The sequence below is a fragment of the Haliotis asinina genome, chromosome 13, assembly GCF_037392515.1.
Source record: "Haliotis asinina isolate JCU_RB_2024 chromosome 13, JCU_Hal_asi_v2, whole genome shotgun sequence".
Taxonomy (NCBI): domain Eukaryota; kingdom Metazoa; phylum Mollusca; class Gastropoda; order Lepetellida; family Haliotidae; genus Haliotis; species Haliotis asinina.
The window spans coordinates 17897970-17919439 of NC_090292.1; the positions used below are offsets into that span (position 1 = coordinate 17897970).

Below are 21470 nucleotides of genomic sequence, written 5' to 3' on the forward strand. Positions count from 1 at the left end.
CCTTCAAGAACCTTTAAGGACAAAAAATAAATTTCGGTTATATTTAAGGACTGAGGGCTTTGTCGTTTGAAATTCAAAGAAGTGCATCTTTGGACTTTATTCAAACCCTTGATGTTATGTATGTGCAGGGAAGGTTTGGACCAGTGTACATGTGCACAGTGCCAATATTGCCACATACCGATAGTGCAAATGCTACCTGCATGCTATGTTGAATGCAATTTGACAAATAAATAAATAAATAAATAAATAAATAAATAAATAAATAAATAAATAAATAAACTATGATTTATATATTGATATTGTCAACCATCACAGAGTGCAAGCTAGGTACTTATCACTGCAACTTCAGTACTATCTACTGATACTAGTACTGCAACTAGGTACTTATCACTGCAACTTCAGCTTGCATCAAACCCCAGAATATCAATTAGTTTCGGCGTAATCAGTAGACAGAGGAACGGGCTGTTGAGGTGAATATAAGTGATTTCATTCACTGACATGTTTGTGAATTTGTTTAACAATTACAGACAGTACCCTCACGGAAAGCTGACAAGGAATTACCAAGTTAAGCCTATCATGTTTGTTACGCTGTCTGTCAACTCCAATCCCAACTGAGCGAACAGGCAAAAACATGACTGAAAAATATCTGTAGAGGTTTTAATTTATTGTGTAACTTAGTGCATGTAAAAATGTTTTGATGACGTGGTAGTAGTCTCAAGTTATTACGTCCATCGAGTCACTTGGATTGGGAAAACGGAGTTTATCTAATAAAAAGGAACCCATTTCATGGTGTCCCCCGCCACGATATTACTGGGATGCTCTTAAAGCGACGTCCCTCCGCCCTTCAGTCTCTGTCAGTCTCTCTCTCTCTCTCTCTCTCTCTCTCTCTCTCGCTCTCTCTCTCTCTCTCTCTTTCTCTCCCTCCCTGTGTGCGCGCTTCTTGGAGTGTGTCTGTGCCAGGATATCTGGGTGTTTGGGAGTGTAATTAATTGTCTACAGGGGATGGGGAGTATCTGTGAATCATGTATCTCAAAAGAACCCATTTAAATAATCACAGAACGCCTTGAGCTTCCATTGTTGCACGGGTGGTGTATATGCAAATATCGCAGTGACAGTTACAGATTTTTATTACAAACGCCCTTTATGATTTTTACATCGTCAATGGCGATGTAGGAGTTGAAGGCCGTTCCTCTGACGCCCTCGACGTTGAGGTTGTACTGTGTCCAGTAGCTAGCGATGTTCAGTCTGGTGTGGTGCCAGCCCACTCCGGCATCAGCGTCCATCTCGTCCACCGTGTCGACTGGAACGTTGAACACCTGAAGAGATAGGGAGTTATACCATAGGTCAGTCTGATATGCCATTACGTTATTTTGCAGGGGCACAAGGGGCAACAACCCATAAGTGCTTTCCTTTCCATGAAAACTGGGAAAAGGTTGGGTAGCTTAGTGATTAAAACGTTCTCTCATCACGCCGAAGAGACGTTTCGATTCCTCACATGGGTACAATATGTGAAGCCAATTTCTGGTGTCCCCCGCCGTGATATTGCGGGAATATTGCTAAAGGCGGTGTAAAACCAAACTCACTCACTGCATAGCATCAGGCAATAGTACTTACTTTTTCATGCAAATTGGGCAGAGTGGGGTACTTAATTGGGTAAGGCGTTCGTGAAGCGTGAGGGGCATGTCCCCCGCCGAGATATTGGTTAAATATTGCCAAAAGCGGCGTAAAACAACACTTACTCACTCTCTGAAATAGTGCGTTATTGTAAGGGCAGGACATAATTATCCTTAGGTCGAAGACGAACACCTGATGTCATCACTGGTGTTAGTTCTCTGTTCGTATAATTTCCACAGCTATAAACGACATATGGAATTTCTTTCACCCAGTAATATTTTACGGCAAAAACTAGTGTCATACCGCTAGACGTATGACGTCATAAGGTTCGCAGTTATGACGTCACAATGTTAATGCAGCTATCGCAATGGTACAAGACCTTGTTAACCCCCTGGATGCCGAGTGTTTTTTTCAGGCGCACATTTTCGTCAGGTTTGAAAAGTGAACGTTGTGCGAGATTTGCGCTCGCGTAGTAATGGATCTGCATAGACCTATAAAATTGCACACAAATGTAGAATATTTAATTTCCTATCCGTTGGTATAAATATAACTGCGGCTACCTCAGGGGTTTGAGAAATAGACACTGCTAAAAGTTGTCCAAAACTTGTGTGTGTGTTGAAAAACAGTAAATTTCTCCGTTTTTAACCATACTATTCCAATACAAAGTTCACCAATGTGATAAGATTCCTTTTTGTAGTTTCATAATTTGTAAGAAACGATGCCAGTGTACTACATCAAAAAGCAAGTAATAGCGATTTGGATGTCCTTATCCGATACATAAGTTAGTCCTTAGATTCCCATATTCTTCTGTTTGTGTAGATGTATATTTGTATTAATTTTGCATCATTATTGACGGAGTAACAGCCACATCTTCAAATGTAATGAAATAACTGAAAATAATGCGACATTTTAGTTGACGTCACGGCATGTTTTGTACATTTTGTGACGTCGGAAAAAGACGACTCTGGTTGCTGATTAGTCTATATCTAACCTAATTTGCACTCAATGTGTAAAACATCTCGGCTTCTGTGTCAGAATTCAACACTTTTTAGCCAAAATATAAAATGAATGGTGTTACCACTGAAATAGTGTCCTGAATATATCAACAATTACACGGTTTTACTACATATCTTATTGTGAGCAACACGTGCACCTGTCTAGCATCAGTTAAGCGTAAATCAAAATTTCACAACACCTGAATATTCATTGAATATTATCTAGGAAATAGACTTTTCTTCTTATGATTATGAAATCATTTCACTTCATAAGTATGCAATGAAAGGTACAAAGAGATCGCTTTTTTCAGTACAGAAGTATTAGAATATGGACGTAAGGCTTGGTGTCAATCAATATTCATAATTGTTTTGTCCATAAAAACAACATAAACCAATACAATGAACAAGACAATTCCTTTAAATATGTGTGCCCCTACATTTCATAAAAAGTACAAATCGTTTCCATTAATATTGTCAGTTTTACTTACAAGTTGGAATTAAATCGCTGTTTATTAACCTGTTCATATGAAACTGCAATATTTGTCTCGACGTATTGAATATACACGGGAACTAAAGCACATTTTGCAGTAATGGCTACGTGTGATGTTCCAACACTTGTGTAGAGGCTTAAAATGTGGTATAGTACACTTACTGAGTCAATTTCCCATGTAAATATTATTCAAACAATCAAAAGCTTTCAAAGAATAAAAACGGATACCTTATATCCACATATGATATGGTGTTGAGCATGGATACATGTAGATACTGAAATCAATTTCATGAAAAAATATCTGAACGATGCGCAAAATATACATGACAATACTGAAAGTGAAATCGGAATGGTATGGGCATTGTGGTGACTCTCGTTCAACCGACCTTCACCCCAAAGAAATTGCCTAATATGTGCAACAATGTTGACGTGTGACATCACTACCGATGATGGCCGCTTCGGTGACAATGGTACACAGGATTTTGCGAAGATTTTTTCCTTGAGTCAGGGATCTTTTAAATGTGAGATGTAAGTAATCAGAATTATTCTGACTATCTGTGTATTGTTGTATGTTTTTTATCATTCACATTATAAATGACGGAAGAAGCTAGGAATGCCGATATAAGTACCGCTGTCGTTCTGCGTGATTTTGCATCAGTCATGGCGTCATGATGTAATAGGCGTCTCAATACCGGCCTTCTCGAAATGTGATTTTGTAAACCCTATCCAATATGGCGCAAAGCGCACTTCGGCGTTCGTGTAAGTGTATTTTCGAAAACATCCCAACCGATTCTGGGTACATCGGTGACGTTTCAGAATTATCATTCCGGGTTACATGAAAACTTGATATCAGTGATCATTAATATGCTATTTTTGAAATTCATTACTTCCAGTAATTATCCGATTTTCACATTTCAAGACATACTGCAAATAACGCTGTGAATCTTGATTTTGTACAGTTTGAAAATTGACGACATTTACGAATTGACGCCTATTTTGAAAGGCAATTTTAAGCACTTTAGCTTAGTCTGAGATAATAGTGGATGGTATCAAGAAACGGGAAATTTTCAACACAATTCAAAACTGTGAAGTATTTATATGTGTGTGGTATATTTTGAATTTCATTGGACTTCAAAGTGAGTGGTGTAGAGGAGGGACATATATGTCCCTGTGGCATCCAGGGGGTTAAGTTTATTCTATAAGGTGTCTGCTCAAATAATTAACATTATTACTCCGTACAATGGATCATTGTGCCCTAAAACACAAGCTGCCTGTGAGGTGCTGGAAGGTTAACAGTGACATGACCATTTCATCCCATCGGGTATCCATTTACTGTTTGGTGAACAGGGGCAAATTTGAGAATATCCCTTGTCTAGGCTGAGACCACATGTTTTACATGTACTTCGTTGTGGGGCAGGACTGAATTCCTAGAACATTCAGGAGTCAAGTTACCAAACATAGTCACCCATCCAAGGACTCCCCGTGGCCAATATTGCTCAACATCAACTGATTACTAATCTGCGATCGTGTCACGGGCACAACAGCCCTAGATCCAAGTTTTCTGGTATTTCTGGTTTTCTGTTATTTTGAATCAATTATAAAAAGTAAAAATAACAGAGCAGTGATATCCTAATGTTTCCCATACCATTCTCCGGATACGTAGGCTGCCGATGTTTTGACCGTCCATGTAGTACCAGAAGTCGAGGCAGTAGATGGTGTTGGCAGACAACAGCGGAGACACAAGCCATGCAGTTTCTGCACTGGCGAACTTAGGATCAAGGTAAATGTAATGACCACTGTCTGCAAGTGTAGAACGTCACACCTCTATATAATGTAACCCTTACATAACAATTCCTTCGAGACACAACGCTAATGAATATTGCAGTCAATACGAGATGCAACAGAAAGCAAGTGAAGGGATTTGAGAAATGGAGTTACGGCATCGGATTTAAATATTTCAGACACAATGTGAGTAGTTTATTCACGACATTGTGTAGTTGTAAAGCTGGGCTTTGTTGAGACCTCCAACCAGAATATTACAGAAATCTAATCGCGATGAGAGAAGACACATAGTAAGGAAATGAGCCTAGATTTTCGAAGCTCCCTTAGCGCTAAGATAGTCGTAAGTTAATGTTAATGTATAGTACTTACGACTATCTTAGTGCTAAGGGAACTTCGAAATTCTAGGCCCTGGGCCCAGTTTCACAAAGGTCTCGTAGGCCAAAGATCTCGTAACCTTTCTCGTAAAGTAAAGGCAGTACGAATTCCACGATAAAAGTTACGAGATCTCAGGCTTACGAGAGCTTTGTGAAACGGGACCCTGTGCCCCAATCCACAAAGTGTTCGTACGTAACTCCTTAGCTTACGAAATTCGTAGCGCCACGAATATTTTGATCGGGACCCTAAATCTGGAGAAATGTACTTTTGGATGTTCCCAAGTTAGTATTTCAGTAGTCACTGTTCATCCCAGCGTTTTTTCAGCCAGCGTTTTTTATAAAGTAAAATGTTTAAACCTTTGTAAATGCCGATGGCTGTCTGTGTGACATTCGGGGAAAATATTCTGTACCTGTCTGAAGCGTGTGGTCCATCTGTGGACCTTTATAGCCTCGGGTTGGAGGACCGGATTTGATCGTCCAATCAAAATCATCATTTGTCCCTTGCGTCCACCTGCACAACTGGTTCTCGAAGTCACAGTCAAGGCCATTGGCTGAAACAAATCATGAGTCGTTCATTAGGCGCCATGTTTCCAAAATCTGTCACTGGTGAGCGAAACCAATTAGCAACGATGGGCAGCAACCAGCATGGGTTTTCCCCGAGTGGTATACATTCGATATATGCATCACTCGAGGATTGAATGTCGCAGTGAGCTGTGAGCCATCATGTGACTGACTGCTACAAGTCTTCGTTAATACATCCTTGTCGTTAGAGGCGACTAACGGGATCGGGTGGTCAGGCTCGCTGACCTGGTTGACAGATGTCATCGGTTCCCAATTGCGCAGATCGATGCCCATGATGCAAATCACTTGATCGTCTGGTCCAGACTCGCCTATTTTGAGATAGACAGATACTCACATAGCGGAAGTAATGCTGAGAGTGGCGTTGAAGAATAAACAATAAACACAATCACCCATTTGCGGCACAAAAAGACAAGTGGTAACTGGCGAAGCACGTGTAGAGTCTACACGTAATGTCCCCTGACAGCTTGGAACAGCCATGTTAGCTGATAGCTGTTGTAGGGTTTAGTGACGTCCATTTGGCAGTTAGGACAGTTCATACTCGCCATCAATAACGTCATTACTTGCCGTCATTTGTGTGCTGCTAGGTGTTGTCTAACGCTACAGTCCGTGTACAGCTGGACATGAGAGCGGTCTTCAGAACATGAAGTAATAACGGTTCTGTCATAACATAACACCTGGAAAATAAAACCCCGACCTGGTGGAGGGCACGCTTTTGTCGTGCCTGTGATGTCGTCGATGGCAATGTCACCGTAGGGGTTGCTGCCCTTTACCATTTCTATGACGATGTAGTATTGCTCGGCGGAGGCTGGAACGGTGAACGTTGCCAGCTTCCACTCGTTGCCTTGACTACCGCTGTGCGTCCAAATGAGTTTCTTGGCTTCTCCTGCTTTCTGTAACAAGTCATAGTGAATGAGTGATTTTAGTTTTACGCCGCTTTTAGAATATGAGTCAGTCAGCGTTGGTCTACAGTCAATATGGTTACCTTTGTTTTTCATCCCGCATAGCTTTGACTCGCAGTAATGTGTCTGAAAATACAGAGCGGCGTTTAACTCAACTCAACTCACTCACTCACTCACCCAGGGGCGGTGGGGGTAGCCTAGTGGCTAGCGCGTTAAAGCCCTTCAAGAAGACCGGGGTTTGATTTCCCACATAGGAACAATGTGTCAAACCCATTTCTGGTGCCCTCCTCTGGAATATTGCTAAAGGCGGCGTAAAACTATAGTAACTCACTCACTTACCCATTCACCCTGTATGGTTTTACGCTTTTTTTTCAATATTCCAGCAATATGACACCGGGTGGTACTAGAAAAGGACATCACACATTGTACCTGGTTCTTCAGTGTGACTTGGAAACACATTAATCTCTTGACTACCTTTCCGATCAATATACCACAGGCGCTCGTGTCATTGCGAAGATTATTTTTTAACATGAACATTTTGAGATGACCCCCGACTAGACACGCCTCAAGTCGGGGGTCATCTCAAAATTTTCACACTAAAAACAAAACTTTAATCCGCGCAATGACACGCGCGCCTGTGGTATATACCTCTGTAATGTCCATGGTCAATGATGTTGTTTATTCTCCAAATGTATTTATCGTATATTGTTTACACCTCTTCCTAATACTCGTATACTGCACCTGGACATAAATGTTGAGAGATCCTATCCCGGAGCCCCACATATGGTACCACAAGCTCAAACACATGGCGCCCTTGTTGGTGAGCAAGGGGGAGACAATCCTGGCCGTATCTCCTGTTCTCCCGATAGATGCCTCCAGGTAGAAGTAATGGCCGCTTGCTGTTGTCAAAGAAAATACACGTGTGTACAGACATACAGTGGATGTGTGCTCAATAAACTGGATGTCATCATTTTTATGGAGATGTCACTAAGCAGGGTGTACTTTCAATCTCCATACATCGATGTAATGTCTGTGTGTTTGATTGATTCCTAGCGGTGCAAGAGGTGGTCTTTAATCCAGACCGGACCAGACAATCAAGTGACTGACATCATGAGCATCATCTCCTTTAGCCGGTCGCTAAATAACAGTATTAATCCTCCAGGGTCCCCAAGCGACTGCTACATGAAATACAGATTCATATCTGCTTTGAAAGGGTTGCTTGATTCTTGAGCCAAAACCAATAACACTATATGATAAATAATTCAGTTGTATTTACACTCAGTCTGCAATTGTTACTTCCATATGGAAGCACATATCTGAAACATATTTTTTTAAAAAGAAAAAAAATATTCTATTAACATCCAATTATTGGGTAAAACCTGCGACAAATAATTGTTTCCAAAAACGTTGTAAATACATTTTTATCACAATTTAACAAACAAAAAATTGGAGGGGCAATGAAAGATGGGGGTGTTGTCATGTTTTCGCTATCTCGACCTCACCATCTTTAAGGGTATGGTCAGCCGGCGGTCCGGTCTGGGTGCTTGATGTGGGTCCGCTGTTCAGCATCAAGTCTTTCTCGTCATCCTTTGCTTGTTTCCAAAGGCATAAGTCAGACTCGAAGTCGCAATTAAGGTCCAAGGCTAAAATCACGCAAGGAGGACATGTTTATACACTTGTAAGATACATAATATTTGTCATAAATATTTCTTCACCAATATACACTTAGAATCCTACACAGGTCCATATGATGTGACCTCTAACATAGTTGCTATAGTTACGTCTTTACAAAAGGAATTCCTAACTTTGTCTACCACAAGTGACTGCATTTTAATACCAAACCTTACCATGCGGGCTTACTTTTCATTTTGTTTGTTTGTTGAAAGCAATGGAGTCTGGGCAAGACAAACCAGTGATCAACAACATGAGCATTGGCCTACGTATTTGGGATACGATGACGTGTCAACCAAAAGTCAGCAAGCTGACCGCTCGACCCTCTTGGTCGCCTCTCACGGGTTGCCTGTGACCAGTTCTACGCTGGACCATCTTGGGCAGTGAGTGATTAAAGTTTCCCGTCACTTTGAGTCGCATTTAACTGGAGGATATACTTCATCAACATATAGTTAGAAACTCCTGGACACTGGTTAGCGCACCCACCTGTCATCGGACAAGCCCCGTGGGTAACTTCAATGTCATCCAATGCGATATCTCCCTCAATGGACTTCCCTCGCTTGGCCTCCAGAACCAGCTTGTAAGGTTGTGAGGTGGCGGGTATTGTCACTGCCATGTGGTTCCACTGGTTCCCCTGGTCACCATCCTCGCGCCATACTGGAGTGCGGGAACCATCTTTAAGCTGAGGAAAGACCAAACGCTTGTCGACGATTTATCAAGAGACATTGTGAAGCGACTGAATTTGTGGTCAGTGGGATTGGAAGACTTATGTTCCACTTTTAACGTGTCCAAAAGTGGGCGGTAGGGTAGCCCAGTGGTTAAAGCGTTGGTTTGTTCCTCCGAAGAACCGGCTCGATTCCCTACATGGGTACAATATCTGTTAGCCCCCGCCGTGATATTGCTGAAATATTGCGCAAAGTGAAGTGAAACTCAACTCACTCACTCTGACGAAAATATGAACCCACTGTCGCCATTTTCACACATGTAGATGTTCTTCATCAGTGAGTGTGTTTAGTTTTATCCCGCTTTTAACAACATTCCAGCAATATCACACCAGAAATGGGTTCCACAAATCGTAAACGTTCGGGTTTGGGAACCCGGGTCCCAAGAGTGAGTGAGTGAGTGAGTGAGTTTAGTTTTACGCCGTACTCAGCAATATTCCAGCTCTACGACGGCGGTCTGTAGACAATCCAGTGATCAACAACATGAGCATCGATCTTCGCACTTGGGAACCGATGACATGTGTCAACCAAGTCAGCGAGCCTTACCACCTGATGCCGTTAGTCGCCTCTTACGACAAACATAGTCGCCTTTTATGGCAAGCATGGGTTGCTGAAGGCCTATCCTACTAAGGGACCTTCACGGGTACCGGGTCCCAAGAACCCTTTAACCATGAGGCTATCCCGCCGTCTCTCTTCATAAGCTCTCTATTTTCTCCAAAATATTAAAAGTTTACACATGGAGTCATGACATAATATGAAGGTAAAGGGGGTGTGAAAGGTTGGGAGGCTGATCGGTTCGCGTTTACGTAGTTCATGACGGCGTGTTCTCTGCTCATAATATCAATCTTTGGATTTCACTGTTTACAGAATGTACAGGCTGAATACACTGAGCTGGCACACTGCGACACGCACCTCCGTGTACACTGTCAGAGAGTTGATGTCAGGACCAAACATGTGGTACCACAGTTGGACGCACGTGACTGTATTTCCTCCTAGGAACGGAGACACGAGTTCTGCCTTGTCGTTGATGCTGCCTGAACTGGTTTCCAGGTAGATATAGTAACCATGACCTACAATGGAAAATACTTCGACCATGACCTTCTGGGCAACGTTCGAAATAACTGTAACTATTTATTCCTCTGTGTGCCAGGCTTTCATTTTGTAGAAACAGTGTGAAGCTGCACAATGTACAATGTAGTACAATGTATTCAATTTTGTTTCGGGTTTGTTTCCTTTTTCAATTTTTTACTTTATTTATTTTTTATTTATTTATTTATTTTTCAGTTTGACTTTAACCAAATGTGCCTGCAGATTTCAATTTGGGCCTATAGATTTTGAGGCCTGCATGTAGCAGCGTGCCCTGATGGCCGGGTGGTAAATTAAACTAGTGCAAACACTGCTTCTGGGAGGCAGTTTTTCCTTGACCCGATGATGCTAATAGAAATAAACTTAATAGACTTAATACCGGTTGTACGAGCTGCATTTGAACCCATGATCTTGACCTGCTTACTTTACAGAGTTATGATTGTGCCTTCTTATTACACGTGAGGTTCAAGCGTGCGCTCATTACGCCGAAGACACGGGTTCGATTCCCAACATCTGGTGTCCCCCGCCGTGATGTTGCTGGCATATTGCTAAAAGCCGCGTAAAATGTACTCACTCACTCACTCACTCACTCACTCACGCTTTCTACATGTGTTTGATCTGAATTTGCCCCGTGACCTTGACGTCATTATGTCACGGGGTTATAATTATGTCGTCTTATCACACGTATTTCATATCGATTGTATGATCTCAGCTTGGCCCCGTGACCTTGACCTCATTACGTTACGAAGCTATAATTATGTCTTGTTATTACACGTATTCCATACCGGTTGTGTGATCTGAGCTTGGTCCCGTGGAAGCGGTTGGGGTGCCTCCTGTGTGATAGATCCAGTCAGTGTTGTCGGTCTGACTCTGACTCCACGAACAGAAGTCCCTTTCGAAGTCACAGCTCAGAGCTGCAACAAAGGGAGGTAATATGTTTAACACGTTGACTGCCTACCACTAACCCCTCCTGGCGTTCTTTGTTACTGCCAGAAGACGGTTACGTCAGGACAAACATTGACAATCCACCACACAACGAGAACAAATCAGTCCGACATGATACAGTATTGATGTTATAATAATAACACCACAACGAATGTAAGGAATGTGCCGCCATCTTTGTTCAACATTTATGGATGCAGAGGTGGGGTGGAGGAGCCGTGCGGTGAAACTGTGTGCCCTCGTCTAAAGTAGTCTCAGCCTTACCACAGCCTCTAAATTACAACAACGACTCTAGTGTTTATTCCGTTGATGGCCTGCTATCGTAGGAAACAGGACTCTATCAGTTCCAGTTCTGCTATTCTCACAAGTGCGCGGATCCTGTATCTTTTACGTGGTTCCTGAATGTCTTTTAGAAGTGACACACTAAGAAGAGACGTTTCAGTGATGTAACGTTATTGTTTATATGTCAAGGGTGTCTGATCCAGCTCACTCCCCAACACATTCAATTGGATTACTGTAAGTTGTGTTATACACTATATATTCACCGTGAAGATCCGGGTTACAATTGATCTTCAGTAACCCATACTCGTCGTAAGAGGCGACTGTGGATCGGGTGATCAGACTCGCTCACATGGCGGACACATGTCATCGGATCCCAGTTGCGCAGATCGACGCTCATGCTGTTGTGTGGTCCAGAGTATTGCTGAGTGCAGCGAAAAACTAAACTCACTCACTATAATCCAAACAACCCTAAAAACATCATCAATACTTGGAGAATGTTTTTTGATTGTATGCTTTGTTAATTTCTTGGGTCTTCCAGAAATGATCTTCAGCAATCCACACAATGAGCCTTCTGCGTATCGCTCCCTGGGTAGAATAGGGCTTCAGCAACCCATGCTTGCCACAAAAGGCGACTGTGCTTGTCGTAAGAGGCCACTTACGGGATCGGGTGACCGAGCTCGCTGACTTGGTTTACAGACCGGCAGTTTCAAATATGTATAGGGCCTTATGGCCTTCAGTAAATTATCTACCAATTATTTTCCAGATGGAATATTTCCCCCTTTTTCTTTATTAACGTTCGGGAATCATCTACGACAGCTGACAGTTTCACTTCCTGGTACTTCAACTCTTTGACGATTGTCAACATTAATCTAATAAACAAAAATTCATCTGTGTGCCATAGCTTCGCTTGATCGTGTAAGAAACAATGTGAAACTGTGAACAGTGTAGTCAGGGCTTCAAATTGCGGCAGGTCCTGATGGCTAGCTGGTAAATTAAAGCATTGTAAAAAGTGAGTATTATTTCGATGATAATCACCGGGTTGTCTGATCTAGGTCCGGTTATATACAGATCGCCGTGATGTAGCAGGAACAAAGCTTTGTGCAGTCTTCAGTACTTTACATGTATTGTTAAAGAAAAACCAACACCTTAGACAACAAATAAGACTTTGATAACGAACCGAGGAAATTGACCTTGAATGTCTTCTCAGCTTGGCCTACCCCGTTGTCCGCCCGGCATTTATACTCCCCAGCATCTGTTGCCTTGGAAACGGGTATGATGAGGAGGTTGCCTCGCTGGGTGGCGTTTGTCGGTAACGTTGATCCGGGTTTCATCCACGTGATCGTCGACGGTGGGTCTCCTCCAACGGTGCAGTTCAATATAACGACTCCTGTGTCCCCACCTACAATCGTCTCAGTGGTGGGACCGATTATGTATGGTTGCACTGCAATAGAGAAAGAATCTGTTTAGGTTTATTTTATGAGTGGGTTAGTAAGAGAGATTGGTTTAGTGAGTGAATTGTCATATGTATCAGGGTGATATCCTCATAGAAACAGCAAAATCCTCATCCTCATCCCCATGGAAACAGCATAAATAGATAGATAGATAGATAGATAGATAGATAGATAGATAGATAGATAGATAGATAGATAGATAGATAGATAGATAACTTGGTTGACATGTATACCAAGTTTGGTTAAGCTGTCTCACGAATAGTTTTGGCGACAAAGTGTGACGGACGAACGGACTCATTTCTGTATATTAAGCCATACATACAGAACCCAGTAACATATGGCAAATGCAGTCGGGATACTTACCAACGCACGTGCAGTTAGGATCCAGGTACGGGGATTTACCGGGCAATCCTTGCTCTCCTTTGGAACCTTTGACCCCTGGCAATCCGACTTCACCTTTGACCCCTACACCTCCTGGTTCACCTTTAACCCCGGGGTCACCGGTCATGCCTGCATCACCTTTTATACCTTTGGCTCCCTTCAACCCGGGTGTTCCCTTCACACCCCGGTCTCCTTGGACGCCCCGTTCTCCAGGAAGACCTTTGTCTCCCTTGACGCCGTCAAACCCTGGTTCACCCTTCAAGCCTGGTTCACCGGACTCTCCAGCTTGACCTTTCACCCCTGGTAGCCCCTGAATTCCCTGGGTGCCATTATCTCCCATTTCGCCTTGCTGACCAACAGTTCCAGGAAGTCCTTTTGGTCCTGGTTTGGGAACAGGAAATGTTGTGATTGAGCAATGATCTACATGCACTACTGGATAATCATGACACGCAGTCAGCTGACCACCAAATCTGACCACGCTACCCCAAATCGAATTAATATTGATAGCCAGGGACAAGTTCACAAGTCCATGATATCGCTGAGTAAAGATAGTTCGTGACGTTACGGACCCCTCGTGGATCGGAACCCTGCTGCCTGTTCTACTCCGAAAAGCCTTTGCTCATCACGCCGAAGACCCAGGTTCGATTTCCCACATGGGTACAATGTGTGAAGCCCATTTGTGGTGTCCCCCGCCGTGATATGGCTGGAATATTGCATACAACGGCGTAAAACCACACTCAGTCAGCCAGTCAGTCAGTACTCCGAAAATCCAAGACCCCAAAACTAATATTTACACTTTAATATGCTCATAAGTTTTGAGTGTGTGCGTGTACACTTGTTCTCCACTTACAGGTAAACTGTGAAGACATATAATTGTTAATGTTTTACCCGTATCTCCCATTTGTCCGGTGTCTCCTTTCTCCCCTGTAGGTAAAAGATAATGAATGATGTGGGTTATGAACATCAAACATTTTATTATGTGGGTCATAAATATTCAACATTTTATTATGTGGGTTATAAATATTCAACATTTTATTATGTGGGTCATAAATATTCAACATTTTATTATGTGGGTCATAAATATTCAACATTTTATTATGTGGGTCATAAATATTCAACATTTTATTATGTGGGTCATAAATATTCATATTTTATCATGTGGGTTATAAATATTCAACATTTTATTATGTGAATCATAAATATTCAACATTTTATTATGTGGGTCATAAATATTCAACATTTTATTATGTGGGTTATAAATATTCAAGATTTTATTCTTTCTGTAAACACAAAATCTTTATGGATAACAGCTTCTTTTATTTCGTGAGTGCGACCGTTAGAGTGAGTGAGTGAGTTGACTGACGCATCGTTTTACTTCGGTCACTGAATTTCTTGAACGTGAGTGGAAGAGGTGATCTCGCGTTTGTGAAGCCGTGTTAGAGCCGTCTAACATTTTTTTCTTGACAACAGTACAAGAACCTGTCAAAGAATCTGCATATTGTCTTTATCCTGAAGCTTACCTTGGACACAAAACCCTGTCCCATTACTGCAGTGCTTCTCCAGGATCAGTTCCTGGAAACATGATTTTGGTTTGTTGAGGTTTGGTTTTGACAAAACTTTTGACAGGTTGTTATCATGAAATGTGATACATATTAGTTTGAAGCTTCAACACACCTGTTCAGCTTCAACACACCTGTTCAGCTTCAACACACCTGTTCTGTAATCAGCCTTTCAAGAAGTGCATCTGTCTGCCGCTTGCTGATCGGGTGTTCCTCTGTCGCCTCCACCCTGCCCGTCAGCGTCTCCCTCTTTTGGAACACAAGCACATCAAACATGTTATGAAGGAAGGAATATTCAGCACAAAATGTATATAAATTTACTATGTCCAGTCAAGACACTGTACATGAGCGGGATAGCTGTTTAGCCTTGATATAAATCCAGTTCTGGCAGGAGTTACGGCCCATGGCATCCGATAGTCCTTCTATAAATCCAATTCAAACAAGAGTTACGTCCCTTGGTATCTGACAATTCCGATATAAATCTAATGTTCAGGCATGAGTCAAGTCCAATGGTATCTGGTCGTTCTGATATTCGTAAATCCATCTTAAACAAGATTTGTATCCCTTGGTATGTGATAATTCTGACATTGATCCAATTCATCCTAGAGTTACGTCCCTTGGTATCTACAATGTGATACAGATCTTAGAAGTCACAAGCAACAATCAACCTGTCTCGATTATCCACTGAAACTAATTTATATTAGCACAAATGGTCACGTAGCTGACGACGCCGGGTGCTCTCGAGGTAAGCATGTCCTTTGGCGGTAAACCAGGTACTCACTTAGTTTAATTCAATCTTTAAGTTGTAAATGTTTGAATGTTGATCAGCGCCGCTGCCAGCAATACTCCTGTTGAATGCTCGAGGATGTGACTGGCAGTATAAACTGACCGGCAAAAGAAAGTATACCAAGCAAGAGGGGAGGGGTTACCCCTGAGTAACACCTGCCTGCATGTGAGGAGGACATTAGACCTGAGAAACCGTTTCCTGATGGTGACGTCATCAGCGCCGAATCCCCCTGATCACCGTGACAGTCGATACACGGTGGCTAGACGTCTTGGGGTAGCAGGTGTTAAAACCTACAGAGGACAGGTGTTGACCCCTGAACACAGACGTCACAGACTGCGTTGGGCCCGAGTTGTTCTTCTTTGGTAACGGCGAGAGTAATAACGTTCATCATTGGCCAACACAATAACCAGACATGTCGATCGAGCACATGTGGGATGCACTTGACAGACGCGTGCGGAAACGCACTAACCCACGACGGAATAGACAGCAACTCCAGGACGGGTGGCGTGACGGTAGTCTGGGTCAATGATGTTGACCTCTTGAAAACCTCGTGTACTTTCTTTTGGCGGTCAGTTTATTTCTGGCGGGTTTGGACTTCAATCCCACAGAACAGCCCTTGAAGAATGTTTTGTCATTTATCGTTTGTTTTCGTTTGTTTGAATAACGCAGCACCCAGATTTAATCATGTTTTGTGATGGCGTCCCACCACCCATTGGACCAAGCAATACTGGAAAGACGTTCGCGGTGGTATGTGTAAATGGAGCTCTGGAGTTTTTGAAGGCCGATGTAAAGTCGGTATTAATCTACTCTTATGGAGGCGTATATAACGGCGGAATGTACATAATCGATTCGGGCCCAGACAATACAGGGATTGACATTTGGCCAAGTCCAAATCACCGGGTCCTGATAGTCGCCCTTTCCCACAAGCATGGTTTCCTCGGGACAAGTTCCAACCCGGATCTTCACGGGTATCATATTCACATGTTTACCAACAAGCACCTGTCGGAGAATATACGGGGAGCATTACACCACCACGTCCCAGATAACTGATTACATACTCCTATCAGTACCTTGGTTTGGTGACGAGGGCACCTTGTTTTCAGGAGCTGTAATCTGTCCTGCTGTTGCTGGTACTGCTCTCGGAGTAGCTTTTCCTCGTTGAACTGACGGACTGTGAACACAACAAACACAACATTGTGAACCACGAACAGCACTGCCGCGACGACAAACAATGCCCGAGACGTTCTTCCCGTGGACTCCGTCATTGTCGTATGACTTGTCTTATCAGTTGCCTTAGATTCCCAGGTCACTCTCTTGTGATTAGATGACAATCATTTCAGTCCGAATGTGAATGTTTTGGACGTACATTAAGGTGCTAGCTGGCACACATAGCGAGCCGTACATATGGGAACTGTGCCGTTTTGCATTAAGAGAAAATGTACTTGTTTTACCCAATTATTTCAACCCTTCGATGTAAATGTTGGGTTTTGTGGGTCGAGATAACAATCTGTAATCCCTCCATTTCCGAAGAAAACTTCAAACACCCGAAGTATATAACATGCTCTAAGTATAGGCAATGGATACATTTGGAACGTGTGTGTGTGTGTGTGTGTGTGTGTGTGTGTGTGTGTGTGTGTGTGTGTGTGTGTGTGTGTGTGTGTGTGTGTGTGTGTGTGTGTGTGTGTGTGTGTGTGTGTGTGTGTGTGTGTGTGTGTGTGTGTGTGTGTGTGTGTGTGTGTGTGTGTGTGACTTTAAAACACCTGTCATATGTGGCGCATGCGTCAGTTTTGAGCAAATCAGAAAGTCTGTATTGTTACTTCCGGGTACAAAACATGCTGTGTGCCCATATGTGCAATTCTGACTCTCACCACCCATTGCCAGGATTTACTGAATGTCCCTCCCAAACCCCAGGACGAAAGAACAGTGCTTAAGGCCACTTAATGCATCCACCATTCAAAGGCGAGAAATTGCACTTTTACAGAGTATATTCAGCATACGTAAATGACAAGATGTAGTGCGCTAAGCAGTTGCACATTTTGGACAGCATGTCTCTTTTTCCGAATGTTTCAATGGAATGAACAGAACAAGCATCTGTTGTTGGCTGAAGCTCATTTCAGTATCGCCATCATCACCACCAACATCACCACCAACATCACCACCAATATCACCACCATTATCACCACCAACATCACCACTAACATCGCCACCAATATCACCACCAACATCACCAGCAACATAAGTACCTGGTCCCCAGTATGGTGATCTATTTTCGGTTGGTTGTAACCTATAGTCTGTCTTATTTTTATATTGTATTGTCATTTATAGCTAAAATATTTTAGATTTTTCACTAGTCTTAAATTTAATCCATTGATAATCTTGTAATCTTACTGTCCGTCGTCGGCAGGTGTTTTATAATTTAATTGAGTTAATTGTTAATTTATAACGTTTTTTTATTTAAGTCACAATAGGGCTGAAATATTGACCATAAAAAAATGAACTCACTACCGAATGACCATCCAGGCCACCATCACCACCACCAGCGATATCGCTATCGTCAACACCAGTACCACCAACAACATCATCGTCACCATCACTATATTTGTTTAACGCCGCGCAATATCACATCTATAACGCGGCGGTCTGTGAATAATCGAGTCTGGACCAGGCAGTCCAGTGATTAACATTATGTCCTTCAGTCGACGTCATTGGGGCACGATGACAGGTGTGAACCAAGTCGATCTCGTGACAATCCAGACAACCAAGTGATCAACATATATGGCGGCGGTCTATAAATAATCTAGTCTGGACCAGACAATCCAGTGACCAACAACATGAGCATCAAACTACGCAATTTGGATACGATAACATGCGTCAACCAAGTCAGCTGGCCTGATCACCTGATCCCGTTAGTCGCTTCATACTGCATGCATAGGTTGGAGAAAAAATGCAGAATATACAAAGTATGCAAGAAGGTGACACAATGATTACTGAATCAAATGATTACATTTGGACAGTCTTGATAAGTGATTGTTGAAGTTTTAGATGTTGACATTAGTTGTTTATTTTATATATATATATATATATATATATATATATATATATATATATATATATATATATATATATATATATATATATATATTATATATATATATATGTGTGTGTGTGTGTGTGTGTGTGTGTGTGTTTGTGTGTGTGTGTGTAGAGAGAGAGAGAGAGAGAGGTTAGGGAAGAAACAAGCACCGTTTTCTAGGTGAGTGATGCGTTGTTGATACGAACATATGAAGATGTAACGGAATTCATCCCCAGTTAAGTGTAATTTACAAAAGCTACATACTCTTTCTTTTCTTTCCGTCCACCTCCAGCTTTCTATTGGCATATGATTTGATTTTTGTTTTAAATGTAGACTAGGTTTCCATAGATTTTCTGATAGCAGTTAGTATTTGCCAAGTGAAGGTAAGTTTTTAAAAACCTTATGATATTGTCTTTTTGATAAATTAGTCATTTCACTAGTCCACGGTTGTAAAAACTGGTCTTTCAGGATTGATTCTGTAGTTGATATAATCCAGGATTGTGTGTAATGAAAGGGTACGTCTGGTAACAAATTCTAATCCGGATCTTGAAGGGTATGAACCTCTGTATATTTATTGATCGGTGTCAGTCAGAATGATGTCTTCCCGAAAGACACGGTTTCACTGTGCACAATTTGTCAGTCCGCATTGCCAGTGAATATGTTAACGTTCAGTATGGATCCGATATAGCCGGCGAGAAATCAATAAATGGCTGAGCTGCGTTCAGCATCCAGTTACGCTCTCTCCCAGCAGCCAGCAAACCAAGCACTCTCATTCACGCACTCAAACTCGGGCACTCTATCTCAAGCCCTCGGGTAATCATACCGAACACAGAGTGAGTGAGTGAGTTTAGTTTTACGCCGCACTCAGCAATATTCCAGCTATTTTTCGGCGGTCTGTAAATAATCGAGTCTGGACCAGACATTCCAATGATCAACGACATGAGCATCGATCTGCGCAAATGGGAACCGATGACATGTGTCAACCAAGTCAGCGAGCTTGACTGCCCGATCCCGTTAGTCGCCTCTTACGACAAGCACGGTCGCCTTTTATGGCAAGCATGGGTTGCTGAAGGCCTATTCTACCCCGGGACCTTCACGGAGTGAGTGAGTGAATGAGTGAGTGAGTGAGTGAGCAACACCACAAATGGGATTCTCATAACCAACTAGCATCCTAAGTTTCAAACCATCTGTGGGTAGAGTGTGTCGAAAACAGGTGACGCGTGATAAACTGGGCCCTCCCTTCACAGATAGATGATAATAACCGAGCTGCCCAAGACATACGTCGTTTCTTGTACATCAGAATCGATATCAAACCTAAATCAATGCTGCAAATACACTTTGTGTTTTACAGACTGCAGCGGAATTGTAAATGCAAATACTGAAAACAAGTCTGTATTTGTAGCCGGTTGTTCATCTCACTGAGAATTCAGAGTAACTTCCCTTGATCAGTGCCCAGCCATCGTTTCCATTCGTAACTACTCGGGTCATTCCGGAAAGGTTACGGAAAGAGGCGAGTAGTTACGATTGCCATCGTTTCATCCGTCACTACTTGTCCAGTTCTACAACCTGCAAGGACTTATCCACTCTTCCACAAATGTCAACTTTGAAATTTCACATCTCACACACCATGAGTATCGTTGTATTATATTCATTATTCATTCAGTACTAAATGCCATATAGCTGGAATATTGCTGAGTGCGGCGTAAAACTAAACTCACTCACTCACTCAATTGCGCAGATCGATGCTCATGTTGTTGATCACTGGATTGTCTGGTCCAGACTCGATTATTTACAGACCACCGCCATATAGCTGGAATATTGCTGAGTGCGGCGTAAAACTAAACTAAACTCACTCACTCATTCAATACTGTTATAAAAATATTAGTAAAAACGAATGCCTAAAACAATCAAATCCTGATGAGTCGAATGCTGGCGTCTCGAATATTACACATAGCTCGAGGTACCTGTCGGTCACGACCACTTCCTGTTATAGTTGTCATCAGTTGATTTCCGGTTACGCGAATTCGGCTCATAAATACACATGATGACTCGAACAGGAAATTTGGTCCCAAGAGATTCAAACAACATCAGTTTTGCATACATAAGCCGAAGTCAGTCAATGAGAAGTTAATTTTGAACTTTTTAAGATATTTTCGATTATCTATGACGTTTTTGACGAGTATATGAACAACCATCCATTCAGTTGGTGCAAGATGACACAAGAACAATCACCCGAGTCCGATCATGGACCAGTTGTAACCCTGGGGTCCTATCCACATTGCTAGTGGCACTACGTCATTCGCTAAGGTACAGATGGGTGGGTGAGTGGATGAGTTTAGTTTTACGCCTCACTCAGCAATATTCCAGCTATATGCCGGCGGCCTGTAAATAATCGAGTCTGGACCAAACAATCCAGTGATCAACAGCATGAGCATTGATCTGCGCAGTTGATAACCGATGACATGTGTCAACCAAGTCAGCGAACCTGACCACCTGATCCCGTTAGTCGCCTCTTACGACAAGCTGAGTCGCCTTTTATGGCAAGCATGGGTTGCTGAAGGCCTATTCTACCCCGGGACCTTCACGGGTCTGCTAAGGTACAGAAATACGAACGTTTACGGTCGGGTGTGTAGTGTCAGAATACTAAACTGTCATTTTTAACACTTACCACTATACGCTTCCAGATCCGTGAAGGATGAGCTACGGGTTTCTCGGCAACGTCTAGGATTATCCTAACAATGCCATAAGCCTTGGCCACCAACAAGACGGTTCTGGAGAAC

The 21470-nt window shown here is 42.5% G+C and overlaps 1 protein-coding gene across 1 annotated transcript; it reads right to left on the reverse strand.

Annotated features, from left to right (window-relative positions):
- Nucleotides 1–1069: 1069 nt before the first annotated feature.
- Nucleotides 1070–16929, reverse strand: LOC137260476 (MAM and LDL-receptor class A domain-containing protein 1-like). Its single transcript, XM_067798142.1, has 15 exons — nucleotides 16688–16929; nucleotides 14984–15079; nucleotides 14792–14843; nucleotides 14160–14195; nucleotides 13254–13652; nucleotides 12617–12880; nucleotides 11001–11129; nucleotides 10042–10199; nucleotides 8894–9089; nucleotides 8239–8379; nucleotides 7478–7635; nucleotides 6532–6727; nucleotides 5666–5806; nucleotides 4745–4899; nucleotides 1070–1316 (listed from the first exon to the last, which is right to left on the reverse strand). The coding sequence occupies exons 1-15, from the start codon at nucleotides 16880–16882 to the stop codon at nucleotides 1116–1118; spliced, it is 2517 nt and encodes an 838-aa protein (XP_067654243.1). The 5' UTR covers nucleotides 16883–16929; the 3' UTR covers nucleotides 1070–1115.
- Nucleotides 16930–21470: the final 4541 nt, after the last annotated feature.